Source organism: Euphorbia lathyris, chromosome 7 (genome assembly GCF_963576675.1).
Source record: "Euphorbia lathyris chromosome 7, ddEupLath1.1, whole genome shotgun sequence".
Classification (NCBI taxonomy): domain Eukaryota; kingdom Viridiplantae; phylum Streptophyta; class Magnoliopsida; order Malpighiales; family Euphorbiaceae; genus Euphorbia; species Euphorbia lathyris.
In genome coordinates this window covers 54,563,623-54,584,854 of record NC_088916.1, presented here as the reverse complement: position 1 = coordinate 54,584,854, position 21,232 = coordinate 54,563,623, and the positions used below count along the sequence as shown (strand labels likewise).

Below are 21,232 nucleotides of genomic sequence, written 5' to 3'. Positions count from 1 at the left end.
TTGTACGAATTAGACAAAAAAATTCAAAAAATTCACCAAATTTATAAATATTAATCTCCAATTCTATTATTAAATTATAAAAAACATGAAATCTTTTTTTTAAGAACGAATTGATATGCATTTGGTGTAGAATGGGGAACAAAAATATTTGTATTTTATAATAGTGTCTAAAATTGACCCAAATTATCAACGTTAGGGGTAAAATTGCCCTAGGCTATCAACGTTAGGGGTAAAATTGCACCATTTTAGGCGTTAAGGGTAAAATTGCTCATGATCCAAAACGTTAGGGGTATTTTTACACCTTAACCCAAAAAAAAAAAACTCCAAGAAAAAAAAAGGAACAGGAAATGAAAGAAATTTCCAAGAAGATACCAATCATATAAACTGTGGGCTGTATCAAATTCACCAAATGAAATTATGAAATGAGCCAATTAGCAAACACCACGTTGCTACATTCTAGTGGCCTGGTGACAAAATTACAATAAAAATGGTACCTCCAAAATTCCCCTCTAAGTTTTCTCAAAAAAAAAAAAAAAAAAAATCTTCTCTAACAATCAGAGTCCTATAAATTACCCATTTCAGTAATGGCGAGTGAGTACCGGTTTTGGTTTTCTCTGCTTCCACATCAAGGTTTGAACTTTTAGCTTCTATGGTGATAATCCACTATTTTATTGCATATAAATCTATCTAAAAGTGGTACTAATGTTTTTTTGTTTGGTTGGTGGGAAAATGAAAGGAATATTTGTAACTTCATTCGAAGAGGGAATTAAGTAAGTAGTTGGACTTGACCAAATAAAGTTTTGGGTCCCAAATGGGAAAGAGGGAAGGAATTTACATTTTGTGTTTTTTTATTGTTTGCTCTCTGAATTGAAACGAAGATTACTTGTTTTTTTGTTGTGTTTGAATTTGAAGCACCATTTTTCCTTGATCCTGATCGCTTTTTTTTTCTTTGATTTTGAAACAGATACGACATTTACAGTTCGAGGGAGTGTAATCAGGTGATAGTCTCTGCTTTTTTGCTTCCATCTTAAGTTATGAAAGTATTAGTTTAATAGATGAGAAAATAGAGGGAAAAGACTTATCTGTCTTTAGGTCAATGCTCAAAAAAGGCTGCGGTTTCTTCTATGAACTCAACTATGGGTTTTGATTGGAATGGTTGAATTTTTTTTTTCAGGTTTTGCGGTTTTCTCGTGTGAGAATTTGGGAAATTTTAGTTTATCTTTGTTCTTAGTTTGATTTAGATTCATAATGAGCAATGTTTGTATGTGTTTCTCACATTATTGAGTAATGTGATGTGATAATTTATGATACAGTAACACGATCGCACAACCCGACTGATATTACAGGATTCGTTTTTCTTGCATTTGTATCATCATATTAACATAGCACGATTTATGACTTGATAACCCGAATTGCTATCCCTGAATCAAACTATTTTGGATAGTCCTTTGATCGAATAGTTTCTCTTTTTCTGTTTAGTTTCAACTTAACAGATAACTACTAGCTATATCATTTTCTTATTCATTTTGATTCAACACATTGCTGATATCTCTTTTACAATTGGCCTAGGATCATTGCGTTGTTTGCGTTCCTTCGGATCGAGTTATAATGTATCCCCCAGCTGCTGTCCTGCTTTGTGATATTAGTTTTGATTGTTCTAATGAGGAGATATTTGAGTTTTTGGGGAAAATGTCACATGGACACCCACTTCCACCCAATGTAATAGCTGATGTCAATCCATACAACTATGCACCATCAAATTTACCGGGTATGATGAATCATTTAGATTTAGATGTCATGATCTTGAGACTACAATGAAGAGTTGAGCAGCTACTTGGTTTTGCAGACAGGATTTGGTTCTTGATTCGCTCCAAGGAAAATGAGGATATAAAACATGGATTCTGGAAGGTCAAAGGGGAGGCCTGTAAACTCTTTTCAAACTCTATGATCACTGGATGGAGGACAACTCTAGAATTTTTCGAAGGCCGAGTACCAGATGAGCGTAAAACCGATTGGGTGATGCAAGAGTACTGGGTCACTCACAAGGGACAGGGTGAAAACAGCAAAGTGAAGGTAAAGTGCTACCTCTTTGTGCTTATTAGATGGAAAAATGTGCTAATTTGGTTGCACATTTTGCAGGAAATCAGTTCACTTTGTAGAGTGTTTCTTGGTATGGATCACCAAAAGCAGCAGAAAATTCCTAGCCTCCATATAACCACTGAAGCCCTCACTCAAAATGCTGGTAGCAGTGGTTCCACAAATAAATCTACAGTATGTTGATTTCAATTCAAGCTCTTTCATTTTTTGCTGATTGGTTGGATATTGCAACTTTTCTTGAGAGTAAATTCACTATGTCCATAGAGTGATTTTGCATGCTTAGGACTCTTTCTGTCATTAGTTTATAGGATTGCATCTTTTTGGTTAGGAGTTGAATTGGATCGAATATTGATTAAACAAGTTTAATACGCTGAAAGAAAATTGCAAGCGCACTCAAAACACAATTTTAATATGGTTCGACTAATTTTGCCTATCTCCACGTGAGAGGAAGAAGTATTATTCTCAACAATTCTAACCATGTTCAGAGGGAATCAATTCACAGTTACCTTTATTTTTGTTGCTTCCAATTGAGAAAGCACATGAGCAGGACATGACCAAAAAGGCTTAAGAACAAGCTACCATGGAGTCAAGTATATGAATCCAGCAAAACATGTAGCAAAGGCACATCTAAATAGAAAAGTTTTTCTTTGAAGAGGCTCTAGAGAATTGAGTGTTTTTCTTTTATTTTCCCCCTCTGCCAGATAAAGAGAATAAAGACATATACAAAGATGAAAGTGCTAGATTGTAAATCTAACCCAAAATTTCAAGCATGAAGAAAAACAAGTCCAGTATGAGTATACAAAATGGAGACTTTGAATAGAGAAATAAATGTTCAGAGCATAACTGAACTAAGTTTATTGAACCCTGTTTTATGTTGTAGGTGGAGAAGGATAACGAAACGCGAAATTCGGCTATGACAGGAGAACTTGAAAATTACCTGGTAGAAATGCCCCCAGATAACGAAGGAGACTACTTGGAACTGCTGGATCTTGAGTATCCATTATCACCTTCTTCAAGTTCCGATAATTCGAGCTGTATAAGCATGTCATCAACAGAATGGTTTGACTCAGCATATTTGCTGAAAGAACTAGAGTCTGAAATGAACCAAGACTTGGCACACAAGGACACAAACTGCAAGTTTAACATCTCATCTTCCATACCAAATGAGGTGGTTATGGCTCCAGCAAGTGATGAGATTGTTGTAAGTCATTCCTCCTTACCTGCATTGCCTGATGATCAGAAAGATATGAACAATGCAGTTTTACAGAAGACGGAAAGAAAGCACAAGGCAGCAGCAGCAGGCACATCTCAGAATGGAGGCAGAAAGAAGAAACATAAGAACAAATATTTGTGCTTCATGCCCTTCTACTTCCTCTTCTGATTTCCACACTTATGTATGGTGTAGTAAATAGTATTACCAATTAAGGTCAGAGAGAAAAAAAAGAGAGTATTTTCTTATTACATAGAAACAGATATGATAGTTTACTTTTTTGTTCAGCTGACTACTGGAATAGACACAGATAGATATCATAGCAGTGGTGGTGGGTTGATGAATCTGATATTGAACAAAAGATAGAAACTTTATTGTAACTATTTATTTATGGTGTTTATGTGCTAATGGAAACATTCTTAGTTTTATGATGAATTTGTTTGTTCATATTGAGGTTTGATAAACTAGTGTATTTTACTTTAGGATTATGTTATACACGGGTCGACACATCTAACTCGTATGATAAATAGGTTGGATCATGGGTTAATCGAGTTGACTCGTTAATTCATTTAACAGTTTATGAGAAAACCGAAAAAACGGTAAAAGTAGAAAAATAAACCAAAACGAAAAACGTGGAAAATAATAATTTAGCTGAAATTGAAATATAATTTAATACCTAAATTGGTCGGTCCAATATTTTTTCTTTTTTAATAATGTTTTTGTCTTTTACTTGTTAGTGTCTTTAATTTATATGGACCGGACCAAAAAAATTGTGGTTCTTTGTGGTCTTTGTTACTATCTACACCTCCTCATCAATGGACTTCTTTTGGGCTTGATGCTTATTTTGTTGAAGTTGTCGAACACCTTGTAGATACAAAATGAGGAAACTACATATAAAATGTTTTGATTTTTATTTTACATTTATATAATTTTTTTTATCATTTTCATATTTTTATTCTACCTTTTTTTCCAAATATACAGTTATTTTTGTTGGATTTCAAAAAAACAAAAAAATCATTTGATGCTAAAAATATTTTTAGTTTTTATGTTACATTTTAAAAAGTTCTTTTTATAATATTGGATAGTTGTAAATAATTAGTCTAATCATAACTAATATGTAATTTACGTAGATTTTTTAAATACATTTATGGTGAATGATTTATTTCTACGTATCATATTTTAATGCATGAAATTTTTTAGTCATCTAAAATTATTTGATAGTAATTACAAAAGTAAAGCCTCTATCGGCCATCACAGCTAGGTTTGGAATCCTCTCTATAATCTTCTCAAATAATGACACCCAATTCAATTGTACTGCCTTCAAAGACTATTGCGAGGGATGCATATAAATCTTAGATTCACGTACGTCTCTCATCCCCAGATTAGCGAGATGACCAATATAACCAACCACCACCATCCGTGGATTGAAGAAAATCTCAAAGCCTTATGGGTGGACAATTTATATAATGTCCTCTAGGCGTATCAAACAACTCCACACAAACCTCTACCGAAAAAACATTATTCTCACTCACTTAAAGAGCCAAAGCCTTCATCCTTGTAGAAATCGGTGCCTCAAACCTCGGGGTAGTATATTATTGAGAAGCCAGCAATGAAGAATATGTGGAAACACTTGGATTTATTGGAAGGAAAAAAGATCGTCCAGCAATAGTATTGGCTATCTACCGACAACGAATGAATATTGCACATGATTAGAGGGTCAGGGTAGACGTCGATGAGAATTTAAAGTGGAATTTACAAACACCTATCAATAAGGGCTAAATTTTGACGGAATGGGGAATCGAAAACCTGACAAACAGAGATTCAACTCTTTATCATTCACATCAACCTTCATTGGCTTTTTATTTATGAAATTGACTATCATTTTAAGATGTTTAAAATGTTAAATATTGTAAGCTTAATTTCTTAGAATTTTGGGATAAATATATACATGTATTATATGAAATAAAGAGGCAACTTACTACATTCTTAGTTCGTTCAAAAAAAGTCACCTGCCCCTTATTTTGAAAAAATCATATTTATTCTTTAAATTTACTAAAATTAACCTATTAAATCTCTCAACTTTCTTAAATGCCCCTAAACTTACTTACAATTATCTACTGGCTCTCTTAACTTGTTTAAAATGTACGCACATTAATTTATCCAAAATCTCATGTAGCATTGTCACGTATATTTTAGAAGGTCTATATGACATTTTCAACAAGTTGGAAAATAAATAAAAAAAAAGACGTCTTTACAATATAATTAGAGATATTATAGCTCAAAGATGGGTGTTAGAGTTGGGATGGGGGCACAAGATTAGAATGTGAATGTTGAATTTATGTGGAATGGGGGATGGGACCATTGAATGGTTTCAATAATATGGTGAGGACAAATATTTACCTTAAAAAAGCCAACTAACAACACCTAACAGAAACTACATATAACATAGGACACCTATTATGTGACCAAAATAAAGTAAATAAAATAGACTCCTTAACTAATTTTATCTTCATGCACATGTCTCTAATTTCTTTCTTCCATATACTTCTTCTCTCAATCCAAGCTCCCCTATAAGGGAGCATCAACATGTACATGTGCATGTACATCTTCATCTAATCTTTTTATCTTAACATCAAATAAAAAATATAAAAAAAATATTGGCTTATTGTTGTTGGATTTTTCTCAGATAAACTCTATCTACATGTGCTCATAATAATGTTTGTTAGATATGATATGGTAGTGTAGGGGCTCACTCAATTTTTGGTGTATGCTGTCTTGTTAAACATCAAAAGCTTATCCCTATTTCAAAGCACAATAAATATTTTAACCTATCATTTAATAATATTCGCGTGAATTCATAAATTTGACCCGGTACGATGAATCAATAGATTAATTAAGGTTAGTTTCAACAGTGATTTAAGAGTATCTCTAAAAGACCTTTTGATGATCGAGTATATGATATTGTCTACGTGTTTAAATCGCCTTAACAATCCATGGTCGTATAACAGAAACATAGGTCAGACGAGGCTGGAGTCCGACGAACCCGCTTCTACCCCGTCTCTGATGCCTAAGTCAGTTTGTGATTTAGATCGGATTGAAGGGTACGGACGAGTTGTGAAATAGTAGTTAACGTACCGTATCTTGTGTTTATGCATGTTTATACATAGGTTTTTTTTTTTGGTTAAGCCTTTCACTGATTATGAATCCTTATGGGTTGAGGATATCAGTGTCCCTCAATGAATTTAAATCCTGGGAGGAATCCTTTGTCATGTAGAATTCTCGAAAGTTCCTCCATGTGAGGAGCCTGGATCCTTCATCGCTACCCTTGAGCAGACTCCTTTGCACGTGCATTTTAATCTTAAAAGGGATGAAGCTGATGTTATTGATGCGGACATCCTAACTGGGATCACTGATCACGCGCGCTCTGGCGGATCCTCAGACACCACATCCACGGAGGTTGTACCTAGGAGGGCGGATCCCCAGGACATACGAGCGGGGCGGATCTAGGAGTACACAAGGAGGCGTATCAACATCTGACCAGGGGAGGATGTTCAAGCTACTCCTGGGCGGATCTCCAGGTTTACTTCCTCCCGAAGGAATTCACCAACAACCCTGACTTTCCGTACCTGTACCGTTGTACTGATTGTCGGGGCGTATTACCTATTTTACCCTTTTGTTGTTAACCTTATTGTAACCCTAGTAGGGGTAGTCCTTGTCCTTTTCTTATCTTTAGGGGGATGTATTTAAACCCCCATTTTGTAAGGATGAGGTAACTTTTTATCAATCAAAATCATTCTCTTTGAGAACCTAAGGTTTATACCTTGTTTATTGGGATTCACTCCTTCTAGTTTAGCTAGAGAAGAACCTCTTTGTTGGTTTACGATTAAAACCTTCGTTTATCGCTTTCAATCTGTATCAGTTATCTATGTGATGTCATTTTGTATGGTATCAGATGTCCCTCTTCTTGACTTTTAGAAATTCTTTCAGGATTTATATTTATAAATGATGTTTAAAGAGGACTTTTTTTATAACTATGCTTCTTGAATTGTACCCAAAACAATGCCGTAATGATTTCACATAGTTTTGACCCGTTTGTTGTTGATGTGTTTGCTCCATATTCGATCTAGAATCTTATGTTTTGTGGTTCATTTATGGGGAAATGTTTTAATGATGAGAAACCTTTAACTTACTCAACGTCTCTTGATTTTCCTCTTACGCTTTCTTCTTTTACATAAGATTTGTCTATCTTTTCTTCTTCACTTGTCTCTACTTACTTTATTCTTTCTTATCGTCTGTTTTGGAGACTGATTTGGCTTTTCGATTCCACAACATCCTTTTAGTTCCAGAAGTTTGTTTGTATCTTGCCTAAGTTGTTACTTTATTTTTCTGTCTATTTCCTTCTTTTTCCGTAATGTTTCATGCGAGCTTATTGGGTGGGAAAGGTAAGAAATCCCAAACTGGTAAGGAAAAAATGTCTCGAATGAAAAAGGGTGATGAGGTTAAAGAAGTTAAGAAACCTAGAATCCCCCATCTTCGAAATCATGATTAGCCTTCTGCTCTTGACAATATCTCCCTAACCAAGCCGATGTCTAGATATCCCGAGATTGCCCATTTAGGGGTTAGGGTTCCAACCCTTAACCATGTGATAATAAAGGAGCTCAAGGGATACTAAGGTTTTTATGAGATTTTCCTAGAAAATGGGGTTCATCTCCCCTTCTTTAATAGCATCCTAAGAGGAACTCGAGATATACCCTTGTAAATGTCACCAAACAGCTGGCTAGATCTTCTAGGTTTGATTAAAGTATGCGAAGACTTGGGTTTTTTTGTTGACAGACCCTTTGTTTCGATACATCTAAACTCCTACCGTGAGGGATAGTGATGAGTCCGTGTGGATTTTTAAACTTTCCACCAATTTGCCAACTTTTGTTACGGATAAAGCCTCCAACAAAAAAAACTTCAAGCCACGCTGGTTCTGGATATGCTTACCACGGGATGAAATAGGCGAAATTTTAGAGACCTCTTTCTACCCCATTGGTTTTCCCTTCCGGAGCTCTTGGAATTTGGTCGTGATGAAGAAAGACAACTTTCGTGAGTTGGCTCCTCTTACTGTCGCCGAACAATGCATGCATGACTGCCTGATTGGCCTGCGTTTTAATTTTACTCGAGAGAAAATGTTGAGTCACGTGGCAGAAAACAAACCCTTTATGTTAATGGATTTTGAGGGTGAAGTTCATCGAGAAGCAATGGCCCATATACCTGTATATTTGAAGGTTTGAAGTGAAAACTTCCTTTTTGAGTTGTTTTGATTTTTTTTATTCCTGTGTGTGCAGGTTCTAACATGAGTAATGCATGGAAATAATTGATAGCTCATCAACTGGTTGCACAAAAGGTTGCTGAAGAGGGGGTTGAAGCAGTTTGTGGCTCTTCCAATTCACTACCTAGTGGTCTGACAACATCACCCACTACTTTGGGCTCGGTTAGCTCTTTGGGTGCTGCTCTCAGGGCTTCTCCTTTGGGTGACTTTTTTATGGTTTTTAATTTCGGTTATCTTTTAGATAAATGCTTTAATACCTTGCTTTATTTGTGTTACAGCCATGGCTCAAGCTGCTGAGTTTGTTGGGCGAAATGTCGAGCCAATTGCAGTTGTCCCCATTTCCTACTTTGATCCCATTGACTCTAGCGAGGCTCTAGTTGAGCATACTCATATTGTTTTGTTAGATGAGGATGATATGTTGGCTACCTTTGAAGAAGTTATTGCGAAGCCTAGGCCATGGCCTAGACATGTGAATTAGCTGGGGCAAGGACTCAAGCCGAGGCCGAATCAGAAAGTGCTTCACAAGAAAGGAATCATAATTTCACTGAGACAATTGAGCTTGAGAACTATGATCCTAAAAGGACAAGCATTTCAGTGGCACCATGAGATTGTCACATATCCCTGGATCGAAGATGAAGATTTTTATGATGGGAGATGCTCAGCATGTTGAGGAGGTCAAAGCTAGAAAGACTGTGGCTGAGGCAGGAAATACATTGGTCACCGTAACTGAGGCTGAAAACGCTTCTGATGATAAAAAGGAGGACTGATAAGCCTGTGGGGAAAACGATCGAACAAGTTGTGGCTTTGAAGGAAGATTCTTTAAAGAAAAAAATCTTCAAATGAAGGGACCCAGTCTTCCAGAGATGGAACTCAATCTATCGCGGCTGCAGGTGTCAAGATTATTGCTAAGCAAAGTGTTGTGTCTGTATCTCTGTCCTTTTCTAAAAGAACCAGGGTAGCCTCAGTGCAAAGAGATCATTTCCCTCCTTCTTCGCTTGCCCTTCTTCCTCCCTTGCTTTGCTCTTCACCCGCGGAATCTAGTCCGTTCTCTTTACTAATTGGCTCCTTTACTACTATGGTGACTTCTTCCGCCCCTTCTACTAGTGGTGGAAATGCTCTAGGCCTTATTTATGACTGGCCCATGTGGATTACAACTGAAGCATCCCTTCCTTTAAACGCTCTAAACTAATATGTCCATTATAGTTCATCCCACTGAGTATAGATTCGGGCCCATTTCATGATCTCTTGGAAGTGTTTCGATCTAAATGTAATAATGCTTTGTTGAAGTGCTCGGCTTTTGCAATTACTTGCCATAGCATTAATAGCTCCTCCTACACTAAATTTTTGATTCAGATCGCCAGCGCCTGGAAACTTTCTATGAATTGGGCCAAAGATTCTCCCACGGCTTGAAATATTCGGTTGAGGTCTTGCATGGTTTTCCCTTTTGATATTGATGTGATGAAGTGATCTACAAATGATTCGGTCATTTGATTGAAATTATAAATGGATTCAGGAAGAAGTTGTTCATACCAGAAGGCAGCGAATTCCTTCAGGGTTGTGGGAAAAAGACGGCAAAGCATCATGTTTGTTGCTATGGTTTCCTCCATGACCTTTCAGAAGTTTTTGACATGCATGATGAGATCTCTGGTGCTTCTATACTGACCGAAGGTAGGAATTCGAAATCCCCTAGGCATCGACTGACGCTAGATTTCTTTAGACAGAGGTGCACACGTCTCAAATAAGGCCGATTATCCATCCCGTTATTTAGAAGTCCAATGTGACAGTCAAATAATGACCAAACCAGTTTGTTCAAATTTGAAGGTTTAAATCACATATATAAATAAATATAAACATGGGTTATCAGGTTACCACTTGTAGCGCAGAAATCCATTAAGTTAATTGCATCGGAAAAACGGAAATCACGATCTTTTTATTACTGGTCATGAATCAACTATCTTGAGGTTAATCGAGAGAAAACATAATAGGTCCACGAACTAAAAGTAGTTGCTGAGACTAGAGAAGGGAACGACACATAGAGGAGGGGAAGAAGGCTACTAAGCTCTTTTTCTAATCATCTTTATTACGGTTACGTTATGAGTTGCAAGTATTTATTTATAGCCATGAATTGGACTTTAACTCTAGTTACCTATTTAACCGATATGTGACTCATTTTTTCTATAGTCGAATTATATTTAATTTATATCAAATATTGCCAACAAAATATTTATCAAGTAGGAACAAATTTGATTTTGCTTGGAAATACACAGGTAAATTGTATCATTTCATGATATGGTTGAATCCTGAAAATCCGTTTGGAGACTGCAATTAGACAAAAACAAAGCCAAAGGGGGTGTTGTCTAGCTAACTCGCTCTCATGCCTAAGTCAGTTTAAGGTAGAACTCGATGATGAACACAATATTAAATCAAAGTTGTAATATAAGCTCAATGAATGAATGAAGTAGTGTACTTTGAGCTGAACTTACTCTATTTATATTATGATCAGATTGTAGAAGATGGATATGAGTTGAAGAGCGGGATGTGTTATGTGTCAGTTGTTGATAGGTGAACGTGCATCTAGATATTGGGGTTCTATTCCTCAAGCCCATTAGGTTTGAGATTTACGGGATGAGACGTGATTGTTATAACAGATAGATCCTTAACTGGATTGTTAAGACTTTTCGAATCGAGATCTCTAATATGAAATCGTATTATTTAATTTGGTTATAGAGACGCCACGTGTTTTTTTTCTCTAAGTACTAATTTGGATTTCTTAAGTTTATATTGATATTACATATCTAATTTTTAATTTGTTTTTTATTTAATTTTTCTGTTGTTTTTTTTTTATAACAAATTTTTCTGTTATTTATTTATTTTAATTTTGCAATCTAAAAAAGAAAAAAAGAAAAGAAGAGAAAAGAAAAGGTTAGAAAGTGAGGAGGGGAAGATAGAAGAAGCACAGCTAAACGTAGTCAGGAAGTGGAACCCACTGTCTTGTCTGCTTTACTTAACGTGGACCTTCTCTTCCTTAATCTGTTTTTTACCTTCTATTTATTATTATTATTATTATTAGGATAAGATAATAAAATAGATATAAGGTTTTGTGAAAATATTAAGGGTAAATAATTTAGTAGTGTTATCCTTTTTACCTAACATAATGTTTAGCCTTTTTATTTTAAAAACACGTTATAAGATTTTTATCTTTTATCAATATTAATCCTTTGATCTTTTTGTCTAATTTTTTTAGCTTTTTAACCGTTATATTTGGCATAATCAGACAGCCAGAAAATAACAGGGTAACATGATCATTTTGTATCTACTATAGCTGTCCTGAAAACTAAGATATGTTCGGTTAAAAATCTAAGAAAACTGGACAAAATGACCAAATTGTTAATATTGATAAAAGATAATGACCTTATAATATGTTTTTCAAAATAGAGGATTAAACAGTATGTTAGGTAAAAAGACGGAGAGTAATAAATTATTTACCCAAATATTAATTTAGGTTCTCGGTACAAAATAGTACTAATGTAGATTTAATATTTAAAAAAATATTAATTTAGATTTCAATAATTATTTATATTATCTCGTTAAGTCTATTTTTCTGTCTTAACATACAATTACCAAAATTTAACAAAGTAATATAAATGATGTATTATGTTCCGTTATCAAAATCTAAACTGTTACTTTAAATCTACATTAATATTATTTTATATATCAAATCTAAAATTCATACTTTTCCAAAAACTTTCCTCTTATCTTTTTATTTATTATTATTTAAGAGAATGATGTAATAGTAGTGAATTTTCCATTTGATTCTGTTTACCAGTTATTGAGAAACTTCCATAAACTTCCTTCATCTATTATCACATGCTCAAGACTTGTAACAATTATTTAATAAAAGAGACAAGTAAAACAAAGGAAATGTTGATGATCCTTAAGTCAGGACATTAATTATTAAATCAGAAAGTTGTTGCTATTCATTAAAATAAACAACCAAACAAACTTCAATCTTTAATAATACAATCCTCCTACTAATTATTCAATTTAATTACACAAACATCTCCTCTTAACTGCCTTATCTTAAATGTTACTACCATCTAATACAGACAAATTATTAATATATACTACAGAAAGAAATAAAGGTACGAACATACTTAATGTTGGCAATAAGTTGTTTTATCTACTAAATGCTAGAATTAATCTAATGTTGATAAACTCACACGTTATTATAAAATATATAAATATTTAAAGCTTGAAGATTGAAGATGGAATCTTATTTCATGGTACATTAAAAAGAGGCCAACTCTCTTAATAAGGTGGTCGGAAACTACTCAACCGACGACGATGATAACTTTAATCCTTTTTTCGTGTTTTCCCTTCGAAAAGAGAAACTTTAATTCTAATTTCTCCTTTTCCCTGCTCGTACTGGCCTTTCGATGACTCGTATTTCTTCTCTCGCGTCGGAATTCTTCTGATTGCCTAACGTCGTTGATTGTTCTTTGCTCTCCATGGGAGTAATTGATATCATCCAGTAACAGCTATAAATAGATGCAAATCAAAGTAACAACTGTAGAGAAATATTGATAATACAATAGAAACAATTGGGAGAATGACTTGATTTATTCCATATGAGAAGTTGGCTTAAATAGCCTACAAGTAACAGAACAAATAAGAAACAACCCACTAAAAACGTGGGATACAACAAAACAAATTTAACAATCTTATCCCAACTAGCTCCTAACAAATAGGGATATTATTCTAGCTAACAACTCTAAAACAACCAAATAACTTATCATATCCTCCCTTAAACTAAACACATGTATGTATTTAGTTTATTGGCACTTCACAAACTCCTAACATCTGTCGCAATCTCAGAAAATCTTCCAACTTCAGTGGCTTAGTCATTACATCAGCAACTTGACTCTTTGTTCCATAAAATTCCATCGTTAACCAAATCACGTAAAAAATGGAAACGGACATCTATGTGCTTACTTCTGCCATGCATAACTGGATTTTTGGAAAGTTTGATGGCTGAACTGCTATCACACATCACAGTAGTGCTTCCCTTTTGCTCATGTCCCAGTTTCTCTAGTATTCTCCTCATCCAAACAGATTGACAAGCACAAGCACAAGCTGCCACAAATTCAGCTTCAGTACTTGATAATGTGACTATTGGTTGCTTCCTTGAAGACCATGAAACAGCTCCTGAATTCATTAAAAAAACATATCCAGAGGTGCTTTTCCTATCATCAACATCTCCAGCATAATCATTATCCGTGAATCCTAGGAACTCTTTAGTTTCACCTCTTTTGTAAAATATTCCATAGTTCACCGTCCCTTTCAAGTATCTGAGAGCTCTTTTCGCTGCTTGCAAATGCAACTCTGTAGGCTTAGACATGTAGCGACTAATTAAACTCACAACAAACATCATATCAGGCCTGGTGGTTGTGAGGTACATCAGACTTCCTACTATTTGCTTAAAGTAGGTCTCATCGACTTTGATTCCTCCTTCATCATCAATAGGACTATAGACAACATTGTTATCCTCCATACCAAAACGTTTTAGAACATCCAATGCATATTTCCTTTGACATATATATACCCCATCAGTAGTTTGTAAGACTTCTATGCCAAGGAAAAATCTCATCCCCCCCAAATCAGACATGTCAAATTCCCTTAGCATAGACTATATGCATCATAACATCATCATCACCAGTATAAATTAAGTCATCCACATAAACACTCACAATAAGGATTTTACCTCTACTACTTGTTTTAGTGAACAAGGTTTGTTCGCTTTGACATCGCTGAAATCCTTCGCTTATAAAGTGTGCTTCAAGTCGACTGAACCAAGCTCGTGGAGCTTGTTTCAATCCGTACAGAGCTTTCTGCAATTTATACACTTTCTGTTCACTCCCTTTCTGCATATATCCCATTGGCTGCTCTACATAGACATCTTCACTTAGTTCGCCATGAAGGAAAGCCGACTTCACGTCAAGTTGGAAAATCTTCCAATTTCTTTGAGCTGCTAAGGCAATAATCATGCGAACTGTATCCATCCTTGCTACTGGTGCATAAACTTCAGTTAATCCACTCCTTTTTGTGAATAACCTTTCCCCACCAACCTCGCTTTGTATTTGTCCACCTCTCCAAGTTCATTGAATTTTGTCTTATAAATCCACTTTACTCCGATTTTCTTGGCACCTGCAGGTAACTCGGTTAGTTTCCACGTTTTATTTCGCACAATTGCTTCCATTTCCGCATCCATTGTCGACCTCCATTTAGGATTTTTTTCAGCCTCTTCAAAACTAATTGGATCTGCAGTCACAATTTGAGTTATGTTAACCTCAATGTCCTCATCTGAAAACCCCTCACCAGTCACATAATCTTGCAAGTAAGCTGGGCCTTGTCGATTTCTTCCTCCTCTTCCATTTAAATGTTCTGATGATGCATTAGAAGATGATGCTGAGTTTGGCTCATCATTCATTGTTTCTAAGTTTCCATCGCTGCCTCCTTCATGAATGATAACACCATCTTCGATCAAAACATCGCAATTATCATCATCTGCCCATTCCAAGTCCACCAAGATCTGTGCATCAAAACTTTTGTCCTAATCCCACTGTTTATCTTCTTCGAAAATGACATCTCGACTTACTACAATCCGTTTTGAGATTGGATCATATAAGCGATATGCCTTTGATTCATCACTGACACCTAAGAGAACGCAAGGAAAACTCTTGTTGGCCAACTTTGTCCTTCTTTCATCAGGGATATGCACATGTGAAATGCAACCAAAAACTCTGAAATGCGCTACTGCTGGTTTGGTTCCGCTCCATGCCTCTTCTGGTGTGATATCCTTCACTACTAATGTAGGGCTCCTGTTCAATACATGATTTGCCCAATTAACAGCTTTGGGCCAAAAACTCTTTGGTATTTTCTTTTCTGACAGCATGCTTCTAACCAAATTCATCACGGTTTGGTTTTTCCGTTCTGCCACACCGTTCTGTTGGGGAGTGTACGCTGCTGTTAATTGCCTTTTAATGCCATGCTGCTTGCAAAACTCATTAAATTCTTCAGAATTAAACTCTCCACCTCTGTCAGTTCGCAAGCATTTAAGAGATAAACTAGTTTCATTTTCAACAAGTTTCTTAAAGCATTTGAACATGTTGAAAGCTTTTGACTTCGCATTTAAAAAATATATCCATGTCTTCCTAATAAAATCATCTATGAAGCACAACAAGTACCTTTTCTTATTGTTGGACTCTGGAGAGATCGGATCGCAAATGTCTGCACGCACCAACTGTAACTTCTGTGTGGCTCTCCATGTGCTCTTCTTTGACATGGAATCTCTCTGTTGTTTCCCCACCATGCAATCAGTACAAGTCACACTTGAGTCATATAGTTGTGGAAGACCATGGACCATGTTTTTTGTTTGTAAGGTTCTTAAACCTTTATGGCTTAAATGCCCATACCTGCAATGCCAAAGATGAGCTAGATCTGAAGTTGTTGTGTAGAAACATGTATCTTTCTCTTTTTCAATCTGAGATTTGGCCAATAATATGAACATTATATTGGCTGTCATCTCAGATTGAATAATAAGCCCTCTCTCTGGATGGTATTTGTTGCACTTTCCTGATTGAATTAGGATTGCAAGACCATGCTCCTGAAGTTGTCCAATGCTCAGCAAATTATTCTTCAGTTCTGGGACATAAAAAACATCAGTGATCAAGTAATTACCACCATTCATATGGAGTCTCACCCTTCCTTTTCTGAGAACATCCATTTTGGAATTGTTTCCCAATTTCATCGACTCCCGAAATGTCTCATCCAATTCACAGAACGCAGCCTTTGTCCCGCTCAGATGATTTGAGCAGCCTGAATCAAGGAACCAAATGTTCTCCCGCACTACTGGATTCATCTCGACATACGACATTAAAAGCATCTCTTCATGCTCATTTGATTCTACATAGTTGGCCTCCTTCTCCCACATGGGACACTCATACTGAAAATGCCCAAGATTGTGGAACTTGTAGCACTGAACAGTCGCTTTGTTGAAACTTTGTCTTTGTTGAAAAACTCTGCCTCTGCCCCGACCTCTATAGCTACCTCGACTTCGGTCTCGACCTCCATTTTTTTCCATCAAAAGTCACTTTCAAGGCCTGTTCCTCGTCGTTGCTTCTATGGGACTTTTGTTCATGCACAACTAGTGAACTTTGGAGTTCATTAATTGTGAGGACATCAATGTCCTTAGATTCTTCAATTGAGACAACAACATAGTTAAATTTCTCAGTTAAAGTTCTAAGGATTTTTTCTACAATAGTAACATCCTTCATCTCCTCCCCATTGTTCCTCATCTTATTCGCTATACTCATGACACGAGCAAAATAGTCAGTAATATTTTCACTTGATTTCATCTCCAGAATCTCGAAATCCATCCTTAATGCTTGAAGAGTTGAACGCTTGACTCTCGCATTTCCTTCGAATTTCGGTTTCATCGAACTCCATATCTGTTTTGCAGTACGCTTCTCCAGAATTTGATCAAGAATTGTTCTGTCAAGGCTCTGAAACAGATAATTCTTAGCTTTGAGATCCTTCAATTTCAAATCATCAAGCTCCTTCTGCTGCGCTTCAGGCAAAACTACTCCAAGTTCTGGTTCTTTATAACCAGTTTCAATCAAACCCCAATACCCTTTAGATCTCAAGAGATTTTCCATGAGCATGCTCCAATGATCGTAGTGACCATATGGAATGGCAGGCTGCATGAAATTTTTATCTTCACTCATCCTCTCTTTGTGTTTTGAAATCACTAAAAAGCTGCTGCTTTTATAATCTCAGACCCCAGTGGCTGGCTTTGATACCAATTGTAGAGAAATATTGATAATACAATAGAAACATTTGGGAGAATGACTTGATTTATTCCATATGAGAAGTTGGCTTAAATAGCCTACAAGTAACAGAATAAATAAGAAACAACCCACTAAAAACGTGGGATACAACAAAACAAATTTAACAATCTTATCCCAACTAGCTCCTAACAAATAGGGATATTATTCTAGCTAACAACTCTAAAACAACCAAATAACTTATCAACAACTAGAAATGGATACAAATTGAAGGCGATTAATTAAGTTTTTAATAAAAAAATGAAAAAGTCAGTTTTTAAGAGTTTTTCTCTCTCCTGATTGTGAGTTAAGTAACAACTAGAAATAAATGCAAATTGAAGAAAACCGATGGTAATTAATTAAATTTTTAATAAAAAAATGGAAATGTCACTTAAGAGTCTTTTCTCTCCTAGTTGAGAGTTAAGTTTTATCCTCTCATTGTTGAGAATTTCTTGAGTTGTTATGAGTTGTTTATCTTAAAATTATCGGGGTCGGGGCAACCCCCGGGCAGTTCAGTGTTTGGGTGGGTTGTTGATAGCTCCTGTTGTGTTCTTGTGTGAAATGTTGGTGGATAAAAATTGGATCGGCAGCCTTCGGGGAAAGTTATCATTTGATGCTTCTTTTCTGTAGATGTTTTGGATAAAAGTGGAGGTTTAGCCATATTGTGGAAGGATAAGGAGAAACTAGAGGTTCTTGGGTTCTCGAATCTTCATTTGTATTGACATGAAAATAAAGGACGACATCAATGGGGATTGGAGGCTTGTGGGCTTTTACGACTTTGCGGATAGAGGGGCGTCATTATGAGTCTTGCAATTACTTTTGGATACACTGGCTTCTCATTCGCTTCCATCGGCGGTTATTGGAGATTTTTGTTGAAACACCTTTCCACATGATTTTGATTTGACAAAATTATTTAAGTTAATCCCATGATTAAAATAATTAAATTTAAGTGCTTTGATTTAATTGTACTAATGTGTTTGTTCAATGTTGAGTATAATTACTAACGAGAACAGGAACTAAGTGTTCAATAAAAAGACAGAACGAAGTCAGCATGAGCAAAGACGCATAGCAGAAGCTGAGTAAAATGTAACTCAGCCTTGAAGGCAAAGCCGACCAAAGAAGCTGAGTAGAACGTAACTCAGCCCCGTCATGGAACATCTTAAAGGCAAAGCCGAGCAATCAAGCTGAGTAGTTGTTAGGACAGCGCGAATGATCCGTTTACTAAAAGACAAAGTCTGACAGATCTCTGCGACAAATCAGAAGCCTCGAAAATATGATCAAGGACCTTTTCGAGACGCATGGATCAACTGGCATTTGGCAAGAAGACAAAACTGGCGCTAGAAGACGAACCTGGCGCAAGAAGGCGAAACTGGCAAGCCTGACGCCTGCTAAATTCAGACGACAGGATTGGCCTGTAATTCTGGAAGCTGACCTATCAATAACGAAAGAAGACCGTTTGAATTCAATGGATATGTCCGAATTCAAATCATTGAAGCTTCAGATTTTGCTATAAAAGGACAAGTTCATCACTTGGATCCTTTGCTGAATTACGAAAAGAGAAAAGACAAGCAAGATCTTTACTGATTAGAAAAAGCAAGTTCTTACACCCAATTCCAATCATTGTGTAAAAGTCTAGAGTGAATTTGTATTCATCTAAAGTGTTCTTCATCTAGAGAGAACAATCTTGTATCAATTGTAAAGGTTAGAAGAGTGAAGCTGAGTACTCGGTTTTAGTGCTCAGTGTTAAGCCCAAAATATACCTAAAATATCATATATAAATACGTTAAATTTACATTGAAATCGTGCTAATTATATTCATTTGGAATACTTTTACGTCTTTATTTACTTCTTTGATGCAAGGTACTTAATTATTTGGTTAAATCCAAATAGGAGCTAAAACGGAGCTAAAACGGAGCTAAAATGGAGGAAAAATGGAGGAAAAACCTAAAAAACGTACCAAGAATGCATATCAGTCAGAAGAACGCTCAAGGAGGACGAGAAGCAGTCGAAAGACGGGGAGATAACTCTCTGTCGCAACTAAGATTTTCATAATTTCAGTCGCGACTTACGAAAGGCGTCACGGAAGAAGAACGAAATCTTCAACTCGCCCCTGTACCCCCTGTCGCGACTGAGATTTTCAGAATCTCAGTCGCGACAGCGAAGCATTCCGCACATATTTCACATGTTTTAATCCGAGAAACGCGTCTGTTCGTTTGGATAAAAGCGACCCTTCACCAACGGACACGACCCATCATTTACAACCCTTCAACAACTATAAATAAGTGATCCATTTCAGAAATTGAGGAGGTTGGAAAAGTTAGAGAAATTAGAGAAGAAAGTTATTATGTTGAGTTTCTGATTCAGAAAAGAATCAGAAAGTTAGATTACATTTCTGTGTAAACAAACTTGCTGTACACAAGTTGTTATTAGATTAGTTATAAACACAGTATTAGTTTAGTTTCAAAGGTTGATCAGAGACAAGTTTTCATTCTGGTAGTGGACTGACTAGTCTCTATTCCGAAGATCCAGCGAGAAGAATTGACGGCTGAAGCGTATGAGGTCTGACAAACCTACGGAGTTTGAGGGAAAGATTGACAAACATAAAATACTAGTTTGATTAAGGTAGCAATCTACTCCGATCCAGAGAGATTTCTACGGTTCAAAGCCATTTAATTAAGTAAATCCCTATATTGTTACATGTCCATAATCTTTCCAAAGTTAAAGTTGTTTTCTTTGCTTTATGAAAATAAGTTTTATACCTTCTATTTATTCCAATTACGGAAGTATCTGCCTTGTAATCAAAATCTTAAGACGGAACTGTTCTCTAAACTCGATATAATATTTTTATCTAATCCTAATTTACCCAATCCAATTCCATCAATTAAACGTATTTCTTTTATTAAACCTAAACACGTGATTAAAACTGAATTAAATAAAGTTTTAGTTAAAAAGCGTTCCCTGTGGGTTCGATATCTTTTATTACTACAAGCGTATACCGTGCACTTGCGGAAAACGCCCAACGAGTTTTTGGCGCCGTTGCCGAGGAACGCCAAAATTTTTGACAAAATTTTAAATTTTTCGTGTTTTATTTCGAATCTAGGTTTAAACATACTTATTTTAACTTTTATAATTTTATAATTTTCATTTACTAATTTATTTATTTTTTTTCAAATTCTGTTTTGTAGGTAGTTTCGGTTCGTGCAAGATTTCAGGTTCATGCGCAGTTCTCGAAGTTCAGGCATTGTACCAGACCCTATAGACCCAGAAATTGAGAAACCCATTAGGAAAAACAAGAAAAACAAGAAAAACAAAAATAAGACTCCAGTAAAAACATATACCGAGCCAGAAAAAATGGCAGACCCACCAACACTTATGGATTACGCTAGGCCAGGTATGGCCGGTGTGACCAATAGTATCGTTAGACCCAGAATCACCGCAAACCAATTTGAAATTAAGCCAGTTTTGCTTAATATGTTGCAAAATAATGTAACATTTTGCGGGTTACCTAACGAAAATCCTAACACCCATTTAACAAATTTCCTTGAAATTTGTGACACTTTTAAAATCCCAGATGTGACTGCAGAAGCAATCAAACTTCGCCTTTTTCCTTTCACTTTGAAGGATAGAGCCAAAGAATGGTTAACTTCTATGCCAGCCGCAACTTTTGCCACTTGGGAACAATTAGCCCAAGCATTTTTATCGAAATATTTTCCTTTAGCAAAAACCGCA

At 35.9% G+C, this 21,232-nt stretch overlaps 1 protein-coding gene across 2 annotated transcripts; it reads left to right on the top strand.

The window, feature by feature from the left end:
- Positions 1-521: 521 nt before the first annotated feature.
- On the top strand, positions 522-3,742 carry LOC136201394 (NAC domain-containing protein 67-like). 2 transcript variants are annotated; one of them, XM_065992057.1, is made up of 7 exons: positions 561-630; positions 737-770; positions 965-998; positions 1,570-1,768; positions 1,847-2,073; positions 2,140-2,271; positions 2,978-3,742. In XM_065992057.1, the coding sequence occupies exons 1-7, from the start codon at positions 585-587 to the stop codon at positions 3,476-3,478; spliced, it is 1,173 nt and encodes a 390-aa protein (XP_065848129.1). In that variant the 5' UTR covers positions 561-584; the 3' UTR covers positions 3,479-3,742. The 2 variants fall into 2 exon arrangements, with proteins under 2 accessions (XP_065848130.1, XP_065848129.1); XM_065992058.1 differs by lacking the exon at positions 737-770 and having other exon boundaries at positions 522-630.
- The last annotated feature ends 17,490 nt before the right edge of the window (positions 3,743-21,232 follow it).

Coding starts and splice junctions, on each gene's coding strand:
- LOC136201394 (XM_065992057.1), top strand. CDS start 585: ATGGCGAGTGAGTACCGGTTTTGGTTTTCTCTGCTTCCACATCAAG. Junction 1,769..1,846: donor TGCACCATCAAATTTACCGG/GTATGATGAATC, acceptor TTGGTTTTGCAG/ACAGGATTTGGTTCTTGATT. Junction 2,074..2,139: donor GTGAAAACAGCAAAGTGAAG/GTAAAGTGCTAC, acceptor CACATTTTGCAG/GAAATCAGTTCACTTTGTAG.